This window comes from Peromyscus eremicus, chromosome 16_21 (assembly GCF_949786415.1).
Source record: "Peromyscus eremicus chromosome 16_21, PerEre_H2_v1, whole genome shotgun sequence".
NCBI lineage: Eukaryota > Metazoa > Chordata > Mammalia > Rodentia > Cricetidae > Peromyscus > Peromyscus eremicus.
In genome coordinates, this window is record NC_081432.1 from 35,902,708 (window position 1) to 35,924,661 (window position 21,954).

The 21,954-nt window shown below is 42.5% G+C and overlaps 1 protein-coding gene across 1 annotated transcript in view; it reads left to right on the forward strand.

Annotated features, from left to right (window-relative positions):
- Mgat4a (alpha-1,3-mannosyl-glycoprotein 4-beta-N-acetylglucosaminyltransferase A) overlaps positions 1–21,954 on the forward strand; it is a 99,968-nt gene that overhangs the window by 41,073 nt on the left and 36,941 nt on the right. The window contains exons 2-4 of the mRNA XM_059281526.1: positions 2,044–2,211; positions 4,869–5,009; positions 10,825–10,958. Coding sequence (XP_059137509.1) covers positions 2,044–2,211; positions 4,869–5,009; positions 10,825–10,958 — 443 coding nt within the window. The remainder of the gene's footprint in view (positions 1–2,043; positions 2,212–4,868; positions 5,010–10,824; positions 10,959–21,954) is intronic.

The window sequence follows — 21,954 nt, forward strand, 5'->3', positions numbered from 1 at the left end:
GAAAGCAGGGCTTTGTGCCAGCTAATTACCCTGCCACAGACTTCTTAAGGGTTACTCTGTGTACCCGAATGAGGGGCAGTGAGCAGCAGCACCTCACAGGGTTTTAGTACCAGCTTTAGTACAGGGTGATGCTGACTCCTCCTCCTCCTCTCCCTCCTCCCCCTCCTCCCCCTCCTCCTCCTCCTCCTCCTCCTCCTCTTTCTCCTCTCCCTCCTCTCCCTCCTCTCCCTCCTCTCCCTCCTCCCCCTCCTCCCCCTCCTCCTCTTCCTCTCACCCTCCTCCCCCTCCTCCTCCTCTTTCTCCTCTTCCTCCTCTTTCAGACGGGGCTTCAGTATGTAGCTCTGGAGAGTGCTCACATTCTTATGGTTACTAAGTTAGTAGGGGCTCTGTTGTCCAACAAGTGAGGACCTGTTCTAGTGCAGTGAGTATTTTCTTGCAAAATATTGACTTTAATTATGTATCTGTTCTTGCAGTTCTGTTTATTTTTAGAAGTATACTTCTGTGAAAAGTATACTTTTCAAAGTATACTTTAAAAAGAATACTTTTCAAAAAGAAGCATTTGTACAGGTACTTCATTTTTAATTAAGATTTTTTTTTTTTTAGAATTTGATACCTGAGTACTAAATTTTCTCTCTTTCACCCCTCCATCCCCTTCCTCCAGTGGCTCCTGTGTCTTCTCCAACTCCCTCTCAAATTCCTGATCTCTTCCTCAATTATTACTGTTACATATGTTATATTCATGTTTATATGTATGGCTATACAGCCTGCTGAGTCCGCTTAGTGTTGCTCATCTGTACATGGACAGGCTTCTCTGCGACCGTGACGGCCGGTAGAGTCATGGTCTGAGGGAGACAAGAAGGCAGTTTGGTCCAGCATGACTCAGGAGCTGGTGTTGGTGCCAACTTGGAGAGTCTGACCTCAAGTAGTTTATTTTAAGCATATTTACACACACATTTGGAAAAAAAGCTTCCCGGTGATAATTAACTCAGTCCCGTGTGCACAACAAAGCTGAAGACATGAATACATCGAAACTCTTTGTAAAGTACAAGTGACATTTTCCGTAAAGATGGGTTCTACGGATTACCTGAGAGAACAAGGTCAAGATGAAGCAGGGCAGGGGTAGAATAGCACGTTACAGACGCACCGAGACAAACAAGCTCAAGGTAAGGGTCTAGAGGAGGAGGAGTCCATAAGGTCTGACCACACAGAAAGGGTCACCAGGCTATTCACCAAGTCTGCTCCAGCTTCTGGGCAGAAAACAGCGTATACACCTCTCCCTTTGAAGAGACAGCCCTGTGTGTTTAACATTCCTGGTTCCCCTAGTGCTTCTGTGTGAGCACAAGACCGCCGTGCACTCCTGCTTGCACGCTCTTAGGGCTGACCAGTTGGGATCGGATATCCTATCATGGTGTTCGTCCCTGCAGAGAACTGGTTGTCTCTCCCTCACCAGCCACTGACTGCCTACAGTTGGCTGTCTGGGGGTGTGGGGCCTTGCAGAATTTCCCCCGTACACATTGGCACGTCAACTGGTGGTCCCACTGTCTAGGTCTCATTTAGACAGCCATATTGTTGAGATTTCATGGGTACAAGCCTCCTTGTCATGTCTAGAAGACATTAGCAACTGGCTCTCTGGTCCTCTGGCTGTTACGGTCCTTCTGACCCCTCTTCCTGTGATTTTTCCCCTGGGCCTTAGGTGTTGCATTGTGGCTGTATTAGTTGGGGCTAGGCCATGTGGTCATTTGTATTTTGACTAGTTGTGGATCTGTAATAGTTTTCCTTCTGTTACAAAACAAAACAAAACAAAAAAACAAAAAACAAAAGCTTCTTTGATGAGGAGAACTATACTTATCTGTGGGTAGAAGGACAGGCATTTAGAACATGGTTAGGAATTATACTGGTTTAGGGAAATGGCAGTAGTAGTTTCTCCTCCAGGGTCCATGCCTAGCCTACTACCTTAGACTGTAGAAGTGTGTTGTTATTATTTTTACAGTCATATACTAAAGACAAATCATACTAATGATTTTTTTTTTGCTTTGCTTCTAGAAAAACTAATTGCTTATCAACGAGAATTTCTTGCTTTAAAAGAACGTCTTCGAATAGCTGAGCATAGGATATCTCAGCGCTCCTCTGAGTTGAACACCATCGTCCAACAGTTTCGCCGTGTAGGAGCAGTAACCAATGGAAGCAAGGCTGCACTGAATACATTTTCAGGTACTTCAACAGTAGCAGACGATCCAGAGTTTTTATGGAGCGTGACTGGAGAGTTCTGTGAATGCTTGACCAGCCAGCATGTGCTGCTGCCCTTTCCAGAAAGAAAAATCACACAAAATCTGCTATTCTGGTGAATTATAAACGCATTTTTATTCATTGCTGAATTGATTTAGACAGAACACTGTTATGTTCCAGTTGTGGACATTTCATCAGTAATAATGAAGAACCTGTGGCTTTTGAAAGCATTCATAATGAGATTAAATGTTAACTTTTGGGCTGGCAAGATGGCTCAGTGGTTAAAGAAGGCTTGATGCCAAGCCTCACATTTTTTTTTTTTTTTGGTTCAATCCCCAGGTCCCAAACGGTATCCAGAATAAATCAGTTCCCACATTGTCTTCAGACTCCCCGCCCCCTCAATAAATATTTTAAAAATAAAAAGTAGATTTTAACTTTTATTTCGGCATGCTTATGCTATAACCAGTGTCTGACCTTAGATGGCCTCTGAGGAAATCTATGAGCTGCTTGGAGTAGTCTTTGCTCTTGCATCTGTATGAGGAGAAGGAATAAATAAGAAGGATAAACCTGGCTTCTAATAGTGTGTACTTGGGGAGGGCCTGAGTGTCTCCTCCTCTGCGGACTTCCGGTCAGTCTGAGGAGCACTGCTTCTCTCTCGCGGTACCTTCTGCCTCTGCTGTTCATTGATTATGCCAGTGCGCCAGGCCCCAGCGCTATTTCCAGACTGGTATTTTAGATTCAGCTTCATGTACTCTAAACAGAGCCAGCCAGGGATGCCTTTCTTCTTGATATCAACACCTGACCTGGTTTTCAAAGTTTCATGTTTCTCCCTCTCCTCCTGAGGGTGCGTGTGTATTTTGTAACTATAGCATTTACAATTACAGAATGCTACAGTTCAAAAGAAATCACCCAGAAACCTTATGTTCAATGGTTTCTGTTAACAACATTTTTTTGGTTTCTTTTTAGTCTTTTTTTATTCATTTTTTTTTTCAAAATATTTTCTTGAAATTATACTATTGAACATTTTTACATTATCGTTTTTCGTTTGTTCATTCAAGACAGTGTCTTTCTCTGTAGCTCTGGCTGTCTTGGAACTTGCTATATAGACCAGGCTGGCCTCAAACTCACAGAGATCCACCTGCCTCCGCCTCTAGAGTGCTGGGATAAAAGATATACACCACAATGTCTGGCATTATCATTCTTCATTACATTTACATTAACATTTTGTTTTAATGGGATAAGATCTCCCTCCATAGGGCAGGCTGACCAAGAAGTCACTATGTCGCCTGGGCTGACCTCAGACTGTGATCTTCCTGTTTCAGCAATCCCTAGTGCTTAGGATTAGAGTTGTGTACTCACCACACTGGCTAAAATACTTTAATAGCTAATAGGCTAATCATAAACCACAGCAAATTAAGCATTTCCTTCTATAATTAGCAAATGAATGTTTTCCTGGGTCATTTTTTTTCCTCCTCCAAATCACAGCTCTGTGAGAAACATTTTTGTGTATCAATTGGTTGCATTTCTGGCAGCCCTTATGGTCTTCATTAGATTATGTTTGATGACCGGTGATTTTCAAATACATGGCACCATTCCTGGAACAAGACAGAAAGCGATTCAGTATTTGTTGAATGCGTAAAAGCTAAAATCATCAAGAGGAAATGACTGAGTCACAGGACAGACTGCCTTAGGGCCTTTGATTCTGCTCGATATCTAGAACAATAATTATCCCATGACTGACATTTAAGCATGATTCAAGCTTTGCTGATCGCTGGATGGGAATAGGATATTGTAACTTACTGATTTCTTTACACATGAGATTCAACTTTAATTTTATCTGTGATATGATGTATGTGAGTTTGGTGTGGGTGGTGGTTTTTTTTTTTTTTTTTTCTTTTTCTGCATGTATATCTGTGTACCACCTGCGTGCCCAACCAAGCCAAAGGAAGGTGTGAGACCTGGGACTGGGTGCAGGAACCCTGGTCCTCTGGAAGAGCAGCCAGTACTTTTGACTGCAGGCTGAGCCATCTCTCCAGCCCCTGTTGTCATATTTTTAATGGTGTTGTGGTCACAAGTCTTTCCTACTAACTTCCTTGTTTAGAAGGTGAAATTTCAGTTTGATGAAAATTTCAAACAGGATTGTGTAATTAACAGAAGTTCTTACTCCATAGTCTGTTCAGTGGCTCACTGGTTCCCCCCCCCCCCCCATGAAAACTGAAACCACGTGAAGATTGACACGTGCTGAGCGTTCTCTACTTCTGCTGTTTAAATTTTTTCGTTTCAATTTTTTTAGAGAAATATAATTTCTATATAAAAGTTTAGTGAAATGTTAATGCATAAAGAAAATGAAAGGAACAGTGGCACAGGCCTGGGATTGAAGAATGTGGTTTCGTAGCAGATTTGAGGCCAGCCTGGGCTACGTGTATCAACAACCTGTCTTTAAAAAAAGAAAAGAAAGACAGGAAAGTGACATTCAGTGGCGGCCCTTGTGTTTGCTGTTGACTTCATATGTAGATGACATAGTTAGAGACTGCTTACTTGTAATTCACGTAAAATGTTCGCAGCTAGTTTTCAAGAGAGAAAATCAGAGGCTTCTGTAAGATAAGGGGTTCCCACCACTTAATTGTCTTTCTGTGTTTCAGATAATACCATAAAGCTACTAAAGGAGTTGACAAGCAAAAAATCCCTTCAAGTGCCAAGTATTTATTATCATTTGCCTCATCTATTGCAAAATGAAGGAAGCCTTCAGCCTGCGGTGCAGATTGGCAATGGACGAACCGGAGGTGCGTTCACTGTGTGCCTGCTACCTGAACTGTGGTTTGGCAAGTTATTTTGACCACTGGAAAGAGGTCTAGTAGGTCAAAGTAGGACAGAGGATTAAATTTTTTTTTTTTTTGTTCTTCTTTAAATCTCTGCACAGCAACTGGGGCTCAGTCCAAACTGCTCATTGAAGGGTATGGACATTTCTTCTCCATGGAGCAGAATGAGATTCAGTAGACATGGAGTTCAGGCAGATGAATGCTTAAACCTTCGTAAATTTTCTGTTTTAAAAATGGGGAGGTAGAATTTCCTTGTCTTATTTCCTATCCCAGGCTCTTCACAGTCCTGCCAAGGGGTACGTCTTACATCTGCCCAGCTTTTCCCTGGACAGACCGAGGCACTGCCTCCCTCGTTAGCTTCCCATGTGGTAACACTTGGATTTGCTGCTTTCTCCTTGGCCCGTCATAGCCCTTGGATTTGCCTTATAGGACCTTTTGGCTACTTTGTATTTCTTAGTTCTCCATTTTTGCTTGAGTTTAGAATTTTTAACTTAATTGAACTTGGATGTTTTGACTTTTTCTTCATAGATTTTAAAATTGATGAAATGATTACTCTAGAGATAATGAAATTCATTTTCCTTTGTTTGGGGATTTTTTTTTTTTTAATGAAGTTTTATTATGAAGCCCAAGCTTCCTTAGAACACAGTTCCTTCCCCCTCAACTTCCTGAGTAGCTGGAATTACAAGTGTGTATCATCCTTTCAAGTTTGAATTTTATTTTTGTGTTAATGTTTTTGGATTTATTTTGATGTGTATGCGTATGTCCCATGTGATACCAGGAGCGCTGCCCTCAGAAGGTAGTCAGAAGAGGTTGTTGAGTCCTCTGGAACTGGAACTGGTTGTGTGCCACTGTATGGGTGCTGGAAATAGCAACATGTGCTCTTCACCATGCGGCCCTGGGAATAGAACCCAGGTCTTCTGCAAGAGTGACATGTGCTCTTCGTGGCTGAGCCATCTCTCTAGCCCTTGTGTTAATACTTGAGAGAAGTTGATTTAGTTGGCTTCTCCTTTTTGTAGTTCTGGTGTTAGAACCCAGAGCCTCATGCATGCTAGACCAGCACCCCTCAACTGAGTCGTATTCACAGCCCTGTAGGGTTTTGATTCAGCCCTGTTTTCTCCCATCATCTACGCTGTTAGTATAAGCCTCTGCATCTGTCTTGTTTTGGTTCTTCCATCTTTCTATTTTATATATGATCTACAATAACATATGATCTTCCTATGGAGGCTGTGAGCCTTAAAATAGCATGTTCAGATTAACTCTTTTTTTTTTTTTTATTGATTCAAGAAATATTTACTGAAGCCAGGCATCCTTCAGGGGCTGAATATGCAAACACTAACATGATGTATAGTATACTCTTACTTTCTTTAGAACATCAATTGTTAATTATTTTTAAAAGCTAACATTGATATCCTCCTTTAATAGCCGCTCTGATGATGATTGTGCTAGACTCCGGTCTACAAGTATAGCAGAATATCATTAGGAATCATTTCACTGACTTTTTTTTTTTTTTTTTTGGCCAGTCATATTTGGTTCTGTCCTAGGTCTCTGGACAATCCAGACTGTGGGTCCTGGCCCTCCAGGCAGTGTCAGGGGTGAGCTCCCTCTTGTGGCATGGGTCTCAAGTTGGACCATTGGTTGGCCAGTCACACAAGTTTTGTGCCACCCCAGCACATCTTGCAGGCAGGATAGATTGTAGGTCAAAGGTTTTATGGCGTGGGTTGGTGTCCCAATCCCTCTGTTATGGTATAAATTAAATAAAAAAATCAGGGGCTGGAGAGATGGTTCAGCGGTTAAGAGCACTGGCTCTTCTTCCAGAGGACCCAGATTCAAATCCCAGCACCCACATGGCAGCTCACAACTGTCCGTAACTCCAATTCCAGGGGATCTGACCCTCATACAGACATACATGCAGGCAAAACACCAATGCACATGAAATATAAATAAATTAAAAAACGAACAAAGCCCCAAAACAAATGGGCTTTTTGTTATCCCCTTGAGACAGGGTGAACATGCATTAGGTGGTTTTGGAGGTGTTTGGATGATTTTTGAGCACTTAAGGAGAGGACAGAGGGACTGACCGGGTGTGGGAGCCCGTTCTCAGGTTCCTCGTGGCTTTACCCAGCAGGTCTTCATAGAGAGGATGATTGGACCATGGGCCTGAGTGCAGGTGTCTGAGATGGTCTGCACTTGGCTGTGCTGGGGGAAGAGGTCTTTTGCTCCACCCCTTGGCGTCTCTATAAAAACCCTGGGGCAGAGACAGTCGGGGCCCGTTGGAATAGGTTCTAGGCCCTCTCGAGGCTATCCTTTATTTTCTATCTGTTTATCTCCTCAAGATTCTCCGCAATAAATCTTTCTATCTAATATTTCCTGCTGCTTGCACTCAAGAAAACTCTGGGGAACTGTGGGGGTGGTGGGTAAACGCCCCACAACTATGGCTGGGCTTGAGGGGGTGGCCATGGAGAATTCTAAGATTCCAGATGGAATAACTGGACAAATGGTCCACACTGTATCCTGAAATCCAGGAGAATAAAGCATGTTCTACAGCATTGTTTTTTAAAATTTATTTTTATTGTATTTAAACGGTACAGTGTGTGTGTGTCTGTATGGATATATGCATGTGAGTGTGGTACCTGGGGAGGTCAAAGGTGTGAGATGCCCTGGAGTTACAGGCCACTGTGAGCCACTTGTTGAGGGTGCTGGGAACGTGGGAACCAGAGTCAGGTCCTCTGCAAACCAGTCGTTGCTGTTAACCTTTGAGCCATTTCTCCGACTCACAGCATCGGTATTCAAGAGAAGAGAAGGTGCTAAATTTGGACAAGTGAGGAAGCTCTGAGATGCTGAAGTGGAGATGTCAAACAGGCAGTTGGGTATTTGAGTCTGGAACTCAGAGGGGAACTCTGAGTTCGGTTTAATGCTGTGGGTCATCATTCATGAATACTTAGTTGTTGAAATGTGTATGAATGAACTCACCCTGGGCTTAGGATACCAGCAGCTAATGTCCAGTGAAAGAGGAAGAGGAAGCTGGGAAGACAGAATGAAGAGCAACTGACCATCATCATGTCTTAAGGAAACAAGGAAGGCTAAACTAACAATGGATGCTAAAAGCAGAATATAGCTTAGTTATGACTGAAGGAAGACTGAGTAATTGAAGATTGGGAAAGCTAAATTTAGATAGTTTCTACCTTTTTTTTTTTTTCAGGCTTAAAGGAAATAAGTTTTAGAATCTGAAATGTGACTCCCCTGCTCCTAACCTCCCAATGACTGACTCTCCTGTTCAGAGTTGAACTCAGTGTGGGATGCTTGACCTGACCCCTGATTCTCTCCATGGAGGCTTTTTCTGCCTTAGATCTATTATGATCCCGCTAGATCTTGATAATGTCAAGATCATAGTGTCTTCAGCATCCTGCTGCTTCCTCTTCTGGAGTGTTCTTCCTCCGCTCTCATAAGTCTCATGAAAGCAAAGACATCATTTAAATTGTTTCCCGGTTTATGCCTAACACCTAGAATATCGCCTTGTGTTTACGAGGTGCAGAACAAGTAGAATACATCTTGGAGGCCCTGACAACTCTTTATCTCTAGAGTGGAAGGGAGGGACCTTCGGGACACTTCCTCCTACAGCTTGTTCCTTAGTCTTGTCACTTGCAGAACAGTGAGGGTGGAGCCCTGGCCTTTCAGCTTCAGAATTCTAAATATTTCTTAGCATCTCCAGTAAACTGTTCCATGACTAAGATTCATTTTTGTTTTGTTTGAGACAGGGACTCTCTATGTAGTCCTGGCTTTTCTGGAACCAGGCTGGTCTTCTCACAGAGATCTGCCTGTCTCTGCCTCCTGAGTGCTGGGATTAAAGGTGTGTGCGGGCACACCTGATTTAGGATTATTTTTTAACATTTGCTGTGGTGTATGCATAATACTAAGAATATTAATGCTTTAAGATATAATTTTTTAAAGATGTTTTTTATTTATTATGTATGTAGTATTCTGCCTTCATGTATGCCTGCCCGCCGGAAGAGAACATCAGATCTCATTATAGATGGTTGTGAGCCACCATGTGGTTGCTGGGAATTGAACTCAGGACCTGTGGAAGAGCAGCCAGTGCTCTTAACCTCTGAGCATCTGACCATCTCTCTAGCTCCAAGATATATATTTTTTTTAAAAATAAATAAGCAAAATTTTCAATTTTTAATTTGAATTGGCCTTGAGACCTATGGCCTTTCCACTATATAATCAGCTCTAGCCTTTACTATTCCAACTTGCCAGCACCCAGTGAATGTTAAACCGAAACCATGGGAGGTCCCTGTTTTTTTTTTTATTTTTTATTTTATTTTATTTTATTTTATTTTTTATTTTTGAATGCCAAATGCCATTTATTGAAGGAGGGAGGTGGTCTTAAATACAGGCTTACAGCACAATGGGAGAACCCCAGAGGGCAGAAGTTCCTACTGATGTTTTGTAATCTTGCATCTAAGCTGTTAACGCCCAATATGCAGGATACACAGATATATTTTTTTAAAAAATACTTTGAAATACGATGTGTGGAATCCCTCAAATTACTGAGCCAGATAAAATTGTATGATAAAATGGGGAAAAAACAATGGGGTTAGGATCACAGTACTGAACTCTCTCGGTTGCACGTGAAGAAGAACCTATAAGATCGCACATGATTATACATGGCACAAGTTAACTACACTGAATACGGTACTTTGCTTAAGAACACCAGGAGGCTCTCCCGATGGAATGGATTGCAGGAGGGCTCCAGCCTGGAGGCTGTTGTGAGCGGTACAGTGTGAATTGTCTGAAATTGGACACAGTCTATCCCTGTGTGGATGATTCGAATGGTTGTCTTCATAGCAGCTGGTAGATGTTTAAGGTGTGTGCGTTTTGTGTTTTCCCACACAGTTCAGTTCATTTTTCTAAACTTGGCTTAGCTGGGTTCATTTGTCCAGTGTCTCCCTACTGTGTGTCTCAGAGAAGAAATCACACATAAACAAATGTGAAATTCATGTTACATCCAAATTGTTCCCTAATGCCTTAATCACGCAAGAGTAAGCTTGCATTCATAACAAGCAGTATGGTAGAAGCTATAATTTTGAACCTTTTAATGTGTCATCCACAATCCGTAGTTCACACTGCTCCCTCTGCCAGCTGAGGACCCAGTGCCCTCAAATATTCCCATCATCTATACTCACATCACAGGGTCCCAAACCAGGAAGTTCACATTGACGCTATACTGCTAATGAATCATAGATCTCACTCGAGATTTTACCTTGCTCATTTTTCTGTTCTGACTCATGATCCCAGGTTCCATGACATCATTACTTCATCATGTTTTCTTAGTCTTTTCTGTCTGGGGCAGGTCTTAACACTGGTTATTTTGTGACTTGTCCCTAAATTGTATTTGCCTGGTGTTTCTTTGCTGTGTGGTTCCCTCGAGCTGCTGATCCACAGGACATTCATTGTGTGTCAGATGTCAGTGTGTCTGACCTTTACTTGTGGGGGAACATGCTTTTTGCAGCTGTTTGTTTTGCTGTGAGGTTTATCCTTTTATTATTATCACTTATTTGCAGTGGTGCTTGCATACACACACACACACACACACACACACACACACACACACACACACACACACCTGGCCTAGTCCTGTGGAAGAGAATTATAGTATTATAGATGTCCCCCTTTACTCTTTTTCTTTCTAAAATTGAATCCCTCAATTACTCCTATGCATACGTCTGTATTGTCGTTCTAAAATCTTTTTACATAATTACTGTATTCTTTTTTCCAGTTTCAATAGTAATGGGAATTCCTACCGTGAAGAGAGAAGTCAAATCTTACCTCATAGAAACCCTACACTCCCTTATTGATAATCTGTATCCTGAAGAGAAGCTGGACTGCGTTATAGTTGTCTTCATAGGAGAGGTAATTCCTTGTTATTTTTTTCTTTCACCGTATGTAATCTGAGAGTTAAGATGCTAATCAAATATTTGTGTGTGTTTTTAAAAGCATTTAGACCAGCAGTTTTTAACCTATGGGTTGCTACCCCTTGGTGGTGGTGGGGGAATCACATATCAGATACCCTGTATATCAGATATTTGCATTATGATTCGTAACAGTAGCAAAATTACAGTTATGAAATAACAACAAAATAATTTTATGGTTGGGGTTACTACACCATGAGGAACTGTGTTCAAGAAGGTTTTAGGCATTACCACACCATAAGGAACTGTATTAGGAAGGGTGAGAACCACTGCCTTAGAGGACGCATTGTCCCGTTATCCTGCTGGATTTTCAACTGGGGAAGGGCTGGCCGTGTAGCCCAGTGGCACCGATGAGATCTAGGTCACTCCTTAGCCCTCTCCCCTTTATGGAGAGAGCTAGTTCTGGGCCCCGAGACCCCCTGTTTCAGAGTTCTTTATTTCTTTTCAACTGAATATGGTCTCAATGACAAAGTAAACACATACATACTACTAAAATCAGTCACATAAACATATAATGGAACTTGCCTGTTTTTCGTCGTGCAAATAGAACATTAGTTTTTAAAAACTTAAATAGTTCTTCCTATGGCTTGTATACATATATACCAGAGGATCATTCTGTATATGTTGTTATATTGTGAATATTTTTCCATGTGTTCCCAAAAAGATTTTAAGAGACTAAAGGTACCAGCATCATTTTTTTTTTTCTGGCATCCAAATATTTCGTAGTCTGGTTTCAGAATCATTTTTTTTTTTAAATTTCTGATCTATAGGTGAGGGTTTTTTTTTTTCTTGAGTTCCTATAATGATCAGCAAAGCATCAAGTATTTGTGTAAATAAAGTGTTGCACATCTGTATAGTTACTGACTTGGTACTAATTTCTTAAATATGGCTCAGGACCCAGACACATTAAAATACTCCTGTGTGGCCAGCATGCAACTGCAAAGGTTGAGCCACCTCCTCCTCCATCAGTCTAGGAAAGAGCTCATTTTTTCCCCCCAGGTAATATTAGTCTGTACTGGTTAGTTTTCATCGTCAACTTAACATAACCTAGAGTCACCCAGGAAGAGAAACCTCAAAGAATCGCCTAGATCCTATGTGGCCATATCTGTGACAGATCGTCTTGAATTGATAATTGAGAAGGCCTAGTCCACTGTGGGTGGCAGCATCCCTATGCAGGTGGTCCTGCGTCGTATAAGAAAGCTTGAACATGAGCTAGAGGATGAGCCAGCAAGCAGTGGGATTTAAGCTTCAGTTCCTGCTTGAGTTCTGGCCTGACTTCCCTCAATGATGGACTGTGACCTGGAAGCATAAGCCAAATAAATGCTCCCCTGAGTTGCTTTTGGTCAGAGTGTTTTTTTTTTTTCTTTTAATCATAGCAATAGAGCAATTTGATTTTCCAGTGTGATGGATAGAAAGTAATACTTTGACCTTTGACAAAATAGCTTAGTTTGGAAACTGGTTGGTTGAAAAGTAATTCTTTGTCTTTATTTAACTTGGATTTCTTTACTGTATGGAATTAAATGTAGGTTTGTGTAGATTCTGACCATTCACATTTATAATTGTTTTTCTATAAACTTTGCTTATTTTTTTATGCTTTGATTTGTAAGGAATTTTCATATGTGAGAGGAATCAACTCTTCAAAGTAGTTTGTTCATTTTGTTATTTGTATTAACTTTATGATTTTTTTTTCCTTTTAAGTAACCAAACCTGCCAATCACATATGTCTGCCCCTAGAGATGGGCACTACTTCTTTGGAAAGCAGCTAAGCAATGACTGTTAATATTGAAAGTACACTCTTGACTCAGCATTGTGCTTGTAAAAATCAACCCAGTACAAACATTTGCATTTTCAGAAATATATTTAAGCAGATAAACACGTATATGCAACTCCTTAATGTGCATTACTAAAATAAGTAAGAAAAAATTATATCTTGGTCAAACTGTTAGTAGCTAGCAGGTGCCTTGAGACTCCGGATTATGCGGTGATGCCACTTTCTGCCAGATACATTTTTATTTATATTTATTTATTTATTTATTTATTAGCTTGTTTATTTATTTTTTTGTTTTTTGAGACAGGGTTTCTCTGTGTAGTTTTGGTGCCTGTCCTGGATCTCGCTCTGTAGACCAGGCTGGCCTCAAACTCACACAGATCCATCTGGCTCTGCCTCCCAAGTGCTGGGATTAAAGGCGTGCGCCACCACTGCCCAGACAGATACATTTTTATAAAGTTAGAATTTATTTGCAGTGAGAGTATTATTTTTGTATAGTGTTAGCAGTGCTCCAGTCTCTGAAAAGCCCTCTTGGACTGTAGTGTTTGTCTGCCTGTCTCCTTAGAATTTCAATGCAGAAAGTCTGTCTTGAACAGAAGAATTGAAATGTTTCACTGGATTCAGCCATGAGGCAATTCAAAATCATTCCTGAGTGTGCTTACTTCTCTATGGGTTAGTTAGAAGTTTTTTCCCCTAGGTATTCTGGTAGCCTGAGGTCTATCAGGCACTAGTAACAGGTACATCTTCTGTGGCTTTGACCATGATTTATGTGCAGGATGACTGGAGATCTTCAGACTCTCCTCAACACCTGTTTCTGCTCACCTACTTAATAACATCGTACAAATGTCTAATGAGCATTGTAGCTGTTTAAATAAGAATGGCCTCCATAGACTCCTATGTTTTACATGCTTAGTCACCAGGGAGTGGCACTGTTTGAAAGGATTAGAAGGATTAAGAGGTGTGGCCTTGTTGGAGGAAGTGTGTTACTAGGGGTGGGCTTTGAGGTTTCAAAATCCCATGCCAAACCTAGAGTCTGTCTCTTTGCCTATGCATCAGGATGTAGTTCTTTGCTACTGCATCAAGGTCTACCTGTAGGCTGCCATGATGATGATGGACTAAACCTCTGAACAATGGTAAGCAAGCCCCCAGTTAAATGCTTTCTCTTATAAGAGTTGCCTTGGGCCGGGCGGTGGTGGCGCACGCCTTTAATCCTAGCACTCGGGAGGCAGAGCCAGGTGGATTTCTGTGAGTTCGAGGCCAGCCTGGGCTACCAAGTGAGTTCCAGGAAAGGCGCAAAGCTACACAGAGAAACCCTGTCTCGAAAAACCAAAAAAAAAAAAGTTGCCTTGGTCATGGTGTCTCTTCACAGCAATAGAACAGTGATTAAGATAGGCAACTCTTAATTTTTCCAGAACTAAATTAGTCTAGCCCTCTCAAGCTGCTGCTCTTCCAGGTATCCCATATGCTCATGGGAGTTCTCTGTGTGCAGTGCTAATTGTCCTGTACCCAGTATGTTGTACAGATCTGTGTGTCCTCTGTTCTGTGTGTATTACTTCAGCGTCTGAACACTGCCTCTTCCTTTCCACTCTCTGCTTCCTCCATCCCTTCTGTGAAGCTACCTCCGGTCTCCCATTTAAATCAGGGATAGTACTAACAGGCAAATATGAAAAAATATATATCCATATGCATACACACATATATATGTGTATATATATATTTTTTTTTCAAACAAATCAGGGATTTCTGTGAAAGCGTGCATTATCTCTAGTTTAAACATATGAGGAGAGATTAATAATGAAAAAAGTGGGGGAAATGCTGGGCATATTGATCCATGCCTGTAAACCTGGACCTCAGAAGACTGAGACAGGAGGATTTCTGGGAGTTCAAAGCCGGCCAAAGCCACACAAAATCTGTTTTGAAATCAAAACAAAGTGCTAGAGTGTGGGGAGCACCTGTAGGTCACTGGGGGCTGTGGTCTTTCCCTGGGCCCTTTTTGTTCTTTATATTTTTATTTGTTTACTTATTACCTTTTTTCTTTTTAGAATTTTTTTTTTTTTTTTAATTTTTATTTTGCAATACAATTCAGTTCTACATATCAGCCACAGATTCCCTTGTTCTCTCTTTTTAGAATTTAAAGCATTTATTCATTTTAATTTTTAAATCGTTTTGTTTTTTGAGATTATAATATAATTAGATCATTTCCTCCTCCCAACGCACCCCCCCAATATGCCCTTCCTTGCTCTCTTTGAAATTCGTGGCCTCTTTTTTCATAAACTGTTATCATAAACACGTGTGTGTGTGTGTGTGTGTGTGTGTGTGTGTGTGTGTGTGTATGTGTATGTGTATGTCTATGTGTATGTGTATCCCTAAGTACATAACTAGAACCGGCTCAATCTGTATGTAACATCTATATGTTTTTAGGGCTGACCTTTTGGTATTGGATACCATGTTGGTGTGCTCTTCCCCGGGGAAGATTCTCTTCTCCTGCTCTCAGTGTTCCTTCGTGGCTGGTAGTTCTTTGTGTAATGTTTGAGGCTGCGTGGGCTTTTTTCCCATCCACTCCGGCGTGTCTATTGTTGCCTTTGTTCAGCTAGTGTTTAGGCAGCCATGCTGATGAAACTTTATGAGTGTAGCCTTTGACACTCCTTCCTAGGAGACATGACCTCACAGTGTACTCCCTGTTTCTCTTGCTCTTAGGATCTTTCCACCCCTCTCATGCAATACTCCCTGAGCCTTAGGTGCAGGAGTTGTGTTGTCGATGGCCTGGGCTCCTCAGTTCTGTGTATGGATTGGTTGTGGTTTCTGTAATGGTCTCCATTTGTTGCAAAGAGAAGTTTCCTGATCGAGTTCGAGGACTGTACTTACCTGGCTAGACCCTAGAGAAAGATGAAAATATGTGTATGGATGTTTTGCCTGCATCTGTGTCTAGGTGCCACCAGCATGCCTGCTATCAGTGGAGGCCAGAAGAGGGAGTTGGACCCCTAGGACTGGAGTTAACAGACAGGTGTGAGCTGCCATGTGGGTGCTGGGAATTGAACTTGGGACCTCTGGAAGAGCCGCCAGTGCTCCTAACCACTGATCCATCTCTCCGCTCCATATTTATTTTCTTGAAAGGACTAAAAGATGCCTGTCTTTGGAAGAGTCATCATTAGCTATGCTTTTGTCCTTTGTCCCTCTGGATAGCTCACCTCATGAGTCCTTTAGGTATATGATAAAACATTTAGAGAATATTAGAATAGTAAGTGACTGAACATCGATACCTTATTGAAAGTTTACTGGCTCAGTTCAGAACTTCAGAAGGGGCTGAGAGGGATGAATTGAGTTGCTCTGGAGGATTCTTTGTGTGACCCAAGTATGGTTGGTCCTTTTTTAAAACTTAGAGTTTAATTATAGTATTTAGAGTATAATGATCTTTTGCTAACTATATGCCTCATATTTATGTATTTTTTGCTCTTATTCTATATACTAATTCTTGTATTATTTTTATTACCCAAGATCATTTTGGCAAAGTATTTTCTCAAGTGCGCTCTGGGTTTTAGCAGACTGTGTTTTTCATGCCCTGGCCTTGTATTTGGGGAGTCCCCAGGTGTAAACCCTGATGGGATGAAGTGTCTCCACCTCGCTATGAAAATGAAAAATGCCAACTGTTTGCTTTATGGTTTACTGTTCTCATCCCGTACTTTGTATCAGAGCCTCTTTATTTTCAGATGATAGAAAACCCAAAAGAAATAACAGGGAAAGCTTGCAAGGCGTCTGGACAGAGGGTCCATTTATATTTCTGTATTCCAGTGAGATGGCTCAGCAGGTGAAGGAGCTTGCCGCCAAGTCTGATGAGCTGAGTCAATCCCCAGACCGTCATGGTGCAGGATAAGTGATGCCCGATAGTTATACCCTGACCTCCACATGCACGCCGTAGCAGCTTCCCTCTCTCCAAGTAAATAAATACATATTTAAAATCAAAGATAAGGGAGCCAGGATCAGGTGGTCATGGTGACCAACTGTGACTTAGATGGCATGGTCTTGTGATTCCTGACTGCAGTGTGACTTTTTGTGAGTATTCCCAGCCTGATTCCTCAACCCAACCACAGGCCCCATGTGTTCATTCAAGCCATCTTTCAATAAATAATTTTTCTAGTTTCTGCTGGCTGCAGCTAAGATCCTATCTGATGGTTTTTTTTTTTTTTTTTTTTTTTTAAAAAAAAAAAGGATAAAGCCAGACGGTGGTGGTGCACGCCTTTAATCCTAGCACTTGGGAGGCAGAGGCAAGCGGATCTCAGTGAGTTCAAGGCCAGCCTGGTCTACAATGCGAGTACTGTTAAACAGAGAAATCTTGTCTCAACGCCCCCCCCCAAAAAGACAAAAAAATAATAATTTTATAGCCTACCACCAAAGAGGATAGGCAGTCGGTGGGGTTACAGGGCTGTGTTGGTGGTGAGATACTGTTTTGAGTGGAGTGGAGAGATTGCATGGATTTTTGAGGTGGTATCAGGCAGGATGTGGCCAGAAAACTGACAAGTGGTGATGTTGATGATAACTGTAATGGTTGTCAACGCTTTGGAAAGAACCTTAGCTAGCCTGTCACCCTGTCCATCTACATTGGTACAGTTTGCCTGGAAATACTCGAAGCCCTCTCTTTAATCTTTAAGGTCCCAACTTAGAGTTTGAATTGGTGTTTTATGGTGACAGGGCCAGTTTTGCATGTGGTGTGTAGGGGGCACACAACACAGTCAGTGTGAAGTGCTGAATGGAGAGAACTCCCTGTTTCATGGTGTTCACAGGTGACGATGGAGACAGTCTTCTGATGGTTGCACACAGCCCGTGTTTTACATGAGGGTGTGTGCCTTTGTGTCGTCTTCAAACCCTTTGACATAAATGGCTTTAACAGTGTCAGCCGTCAGCCTGTTGGCAAGAACTAACAGATCAGATCGGTTTATACGTGAGAGTTGGTCAAGTTACTGTGACATGTTTAGTTGGCATATACCAGGCTTTTCTACTGTAAAGATGATGTTTTTCTTTATGTGTTCAGAGTTGTCTTGTGGTGGGCAAGACTTTTTTTTTTTTTTTGGTTTTTCGAGACAAGGTTTCTCTGTATAGGTTTTTTTTTTTTTTTGGTTTTTCGAGACTGGGTTTCTCTGTGTAGCTTTGCGCCTTTCCTGGAACTCGCTTTGGAGACCAGGCTGGCCTCAAACTCACAGAGATCTGTCTGGCTCTGCCTCCCGAGTGCTGGGATTAAAGGCGTGCGCCACCACCGCCCGGCTCTCTCTGTGTAGTTTTGATGCTTGTTCTGGATCTCACTCTGTAGACCAGTCTGGCCTCGAACTCACAGAGATCTGCCTGGCTCTGCCTCCTGAGTGCTGGGATTAAAGGCTTGTGCCACTGCTACCTGGCAAGACTTTTTTAAGATCAGGGAAAGGACCTGCTTCTCATCAGTACGTCGGCACTGACTCAGCTTCCCCATGACTCCCCGCGGAAATGACGCTTGTGTGCGTTCCCTTTCCATTGTCTCTCCATTTGTTAATTGGAGTTCCTTAATACTCATTTGTAGATATATCAACCAGTTCTGGTTTGTTAATCAAGTTGTGCACGTGCATGTACGTGTGGCCTGTTGTGGCCATTGGCTGTTCCACCTCCTGTGGCCTGGCTGTTTCTCTTCACTTTGTTGAATCAGAATAGTTTTAAGTTAATCTTGCATTTTCCTGGCCCTGAACTCGGGTACTTTTTGAAGGAACCTGCTTCTTTGTATTAGAGGTGGGTCTCAGAAATCAAGGTCTGGGGCCTGGGGGATGGCTCAGTCAGTAAATTGTTTACCTTATGAGCATGAGGACCTGAGTTTTAAGTCCCCAGAACCCACATAAAAATGCCAGGTGTGGTGGTGGCACACACTTGGAGTCATAGCGGTAGGGAGGCAGAGACAGGGGACGCCTGGGATTTGCTGGCAGCCAGTCTAGCCTAATTTGTGAGCTCCAGGGTAGTGGGATATGCTATCTCAAAGGAGGTAGGTAAGCAGTATTCCTGAGGAAGATGCAGAGTTATCCGCTGTTCTCACATGAGCATGTAAGTACCCAGATATACAGGAACACACACATACACACACACACACACACACACACACACACACACACACACACACACACACCAAGATCTCGATTCTGCATGTGCTCATTAGCTGAGGGAACATTTTTTTCTCACCCTTCCAGTAGAGATTCCCCTATTTCTATATAATTTTATGGCTCTCTATGTGTAAATCATATGTCTACCATGTTTTTAATGGTATCTCTGACTCCAGTCTCACAGGGTCCACTCTAGCCTTCCCTCACTCCTCAGTTATTAAACCCTTTTCTCCAAAGTGAAGAACCTGGTTGTCAGGATTCACAGTGAATCAACTTGTTTTTCCAAGTTGACTAAGCATAAAGCAGGTTTTGAATTGTTGGGCTGATCCTGAGATCCAGCACGTGCTGGGAACTGAGGTGCATTATTTGTCCTGTTTTCTTCCTTTAGCTTCATGACATCCAGAGGGCTGGTTTCCAAAGGTGATTGGCTTAGTTTCCTCCTTCCTCGTCCACTTCAGTGTGTTTATATCCCTCATTCTTCAGTGATGGGTTCAGGATTGGTATTCTTGTTTCCTGTTTTGAATTACTTTGGGGGCATGAGAAGCATGAACCTGCTTTACAAAATAATCTGTATAAAAAGATACACATAGTCAAAAGAAGTGCCATTTCCCACTTCATCCCTTTTACCCCATTCTCTAGACTGGTTATCGATACCTAATTATATCTTGATTGGAAAATGTCCATACAAGTCCCACTCTAATTGGTGTTTTCTTTGCAGCTTGAGAGGTACTTAGCTTTTGTGAGTTTTCTGTGTGCACTGCAGAGAAGTTCTGGGATTTTATGAATGCATCAATTATATGCACCCTGTTCGATTTCAGTTTCTAGTATCTGTCCCTGTTGCTGGGATGTCATGTCCCTACAGCAGCGACTTAAGGGAGAAAGGTTTTATTCTAGCTCACAGCTCGAGGGGCCAGGGCGGGGGAAGCAAAGAGAGAGGAAGGTGAGCTGGCCACAGTACACCCACAGCCACGCAGGGAAGGATGAAGGCCTGCTGCGGCACAGAGAGCTCCCTTTCCCTGTTCAGATACCCCGCGATCGGAGCCAGAGGAAGGTGCCGCCCACAGTGGGCAGGCCGTCCTGCCTCAGTTACCACAGCCTAGATAAACCCCTGCAGGCACACTAAAGGCCAGCCTTCTAGGTGGTTCTGGACCTGCTTGCTGTTGATGAACTGAAACCACCACAGCACCTGACTGTTCTTTCCACTTGATTGGTTGTGGACTAAGAAGTGAAGGACGGGTCTCACTAACCATTTTTTTTTTTAATTCTCTTATAGTTTTTGTTTTATCAATGATAATATTATGTCGTTGGGAACATAGGTTTTTTGACCTTACCTTAATGGTTACTTGTCCAGCTAATATTTTAGTTAATAATTATTGTAGTTAGTGTTTTGAGATAGTGTCTCACTGTGTAGCCCTGGCTGGACTAGAACTCATTGCATAGACTGGGTAGGCTCAAACTCAGGGAGATCCACCTGCCTCTGCCTCCCCAGTACTGAGATTAAAGGCGTGTGCTACCACACCCGGCTCCTGCTGGGACTTTTGAATGTACTCACATACTTTGTGTTTCTGGGGCAGGGTCGAGTGAGTTGAGCCTCACTGGTGAGAATATTGTGGCTTGTGCTTTCTTTTGGTATGTTTGTTTAGTATTCCTCCACACTCTTGTTTCCCTTACTTTTGAATCATTTAAAAATACATTTATCCCCAAGCTTAGAGTTGGAGTTTCCTCTTTCAACCAATGAGTTTAGTTGCCTTCCGTGTGTTGGTAATGACTAATTGTTTGCTGGTGTGTGTCGTCTCCTCCTCCTCCTCTAGCTGACTCTGACTGGGGATTGAACTCAGGGCCTCAGACTTGTGGTTTATCAACCTTTTAAAGAAAATCCTTTGGCTTTGGAACAGGGTCTTGGGAGACTCTGAGCTTGTGATCATTTGCATCTGCCTCACAAACAGCTGGGGTTGCAGGTGCCCCTCAGAGCACCTGCCCTACCCAACACCAGTCATTGTCGCTCCTCCTTCACTGTGCTGGTAGGGACTGTGGGGGGGGGGGCTCAGCAGGGCTGGCCAGGTGCTTTTCCTCTACAGCTTTTAAAGAATTTTTTTTCTCCCATTGTGTGGTCTGTCTGATTGCTTTGTTTTTGCATGTTTTATTTTTCTGCTACTGGAGAAAAGTTTGTAACTTTGTATTTTGCCTTTTGTGAGGCCTTTCTGTTTTTTTAGCTGGTCTTTAGAGAGTTTCCTATTAGGGAATCCACTAAACTTGATTTCCTCTTTGCCTCGCCTCTGTCCCAGCTGCCTTACTTACTGTCAATTACATTATCTTGCCTAGCGTATTCCATTGCACTAGCACACAGGCTCCCCTGCCTGTTACTCGGTTCATCTGCTTTCTGTACTGCCCTTTGACTGGAAGATACACAGGTGAGATGGCTGTGTGACTGCATCTCTCTGCTTTGTTAGATTCTGCCAGCCTTTCCGCACTGGCAAGGTGTATTCTGTTCTTTCTCTCCATTCTGTTCGTTCTCCATGCTGCAGTCACCAGTGTTCAGCAAGCACTCTTGTCCTTTGGATGTAGTTCCTCCTATCTTCCCTTGATTGACAGAAACTCATCTCAGCAAAGATTCACGGGAACAATGGCCTCTGAGGTCCCGTATGATTGTCGTGTTTTTGTCAACTTGACACAAACTTAGATATACCCAGAAAGTGGGAACTTCAGTTGAGGAATTTGCTTCCATCCAGTTGACCTGTGGGGCATTTTCTTGATTATTTATTGATGCGGGGAGTCCAGCCCATTGTGGGCGGTGCCATTCCTAGGCAGGTAGGCTTGAGCTGTATAAGGAAGGCAACTGAGCCAATAACGAGTTTTCCTCTGTGATCTCTGCTTTGGTTCCTGCCTCTAGGTTCCTGCCTGAGTTTTTGCCCTGACTTCTCTTGATGAATTTTAAACCCTTTCTGCTCCCAAGTTGCTTTTGGTTAGTGTTTTGTCACAGCAACAGAGAAGCTAACTAGGATAATGATCGGTTCTGCCATCGTAGTTCAGCTGGGTATAGAAATTCTAAGTTACCCCCT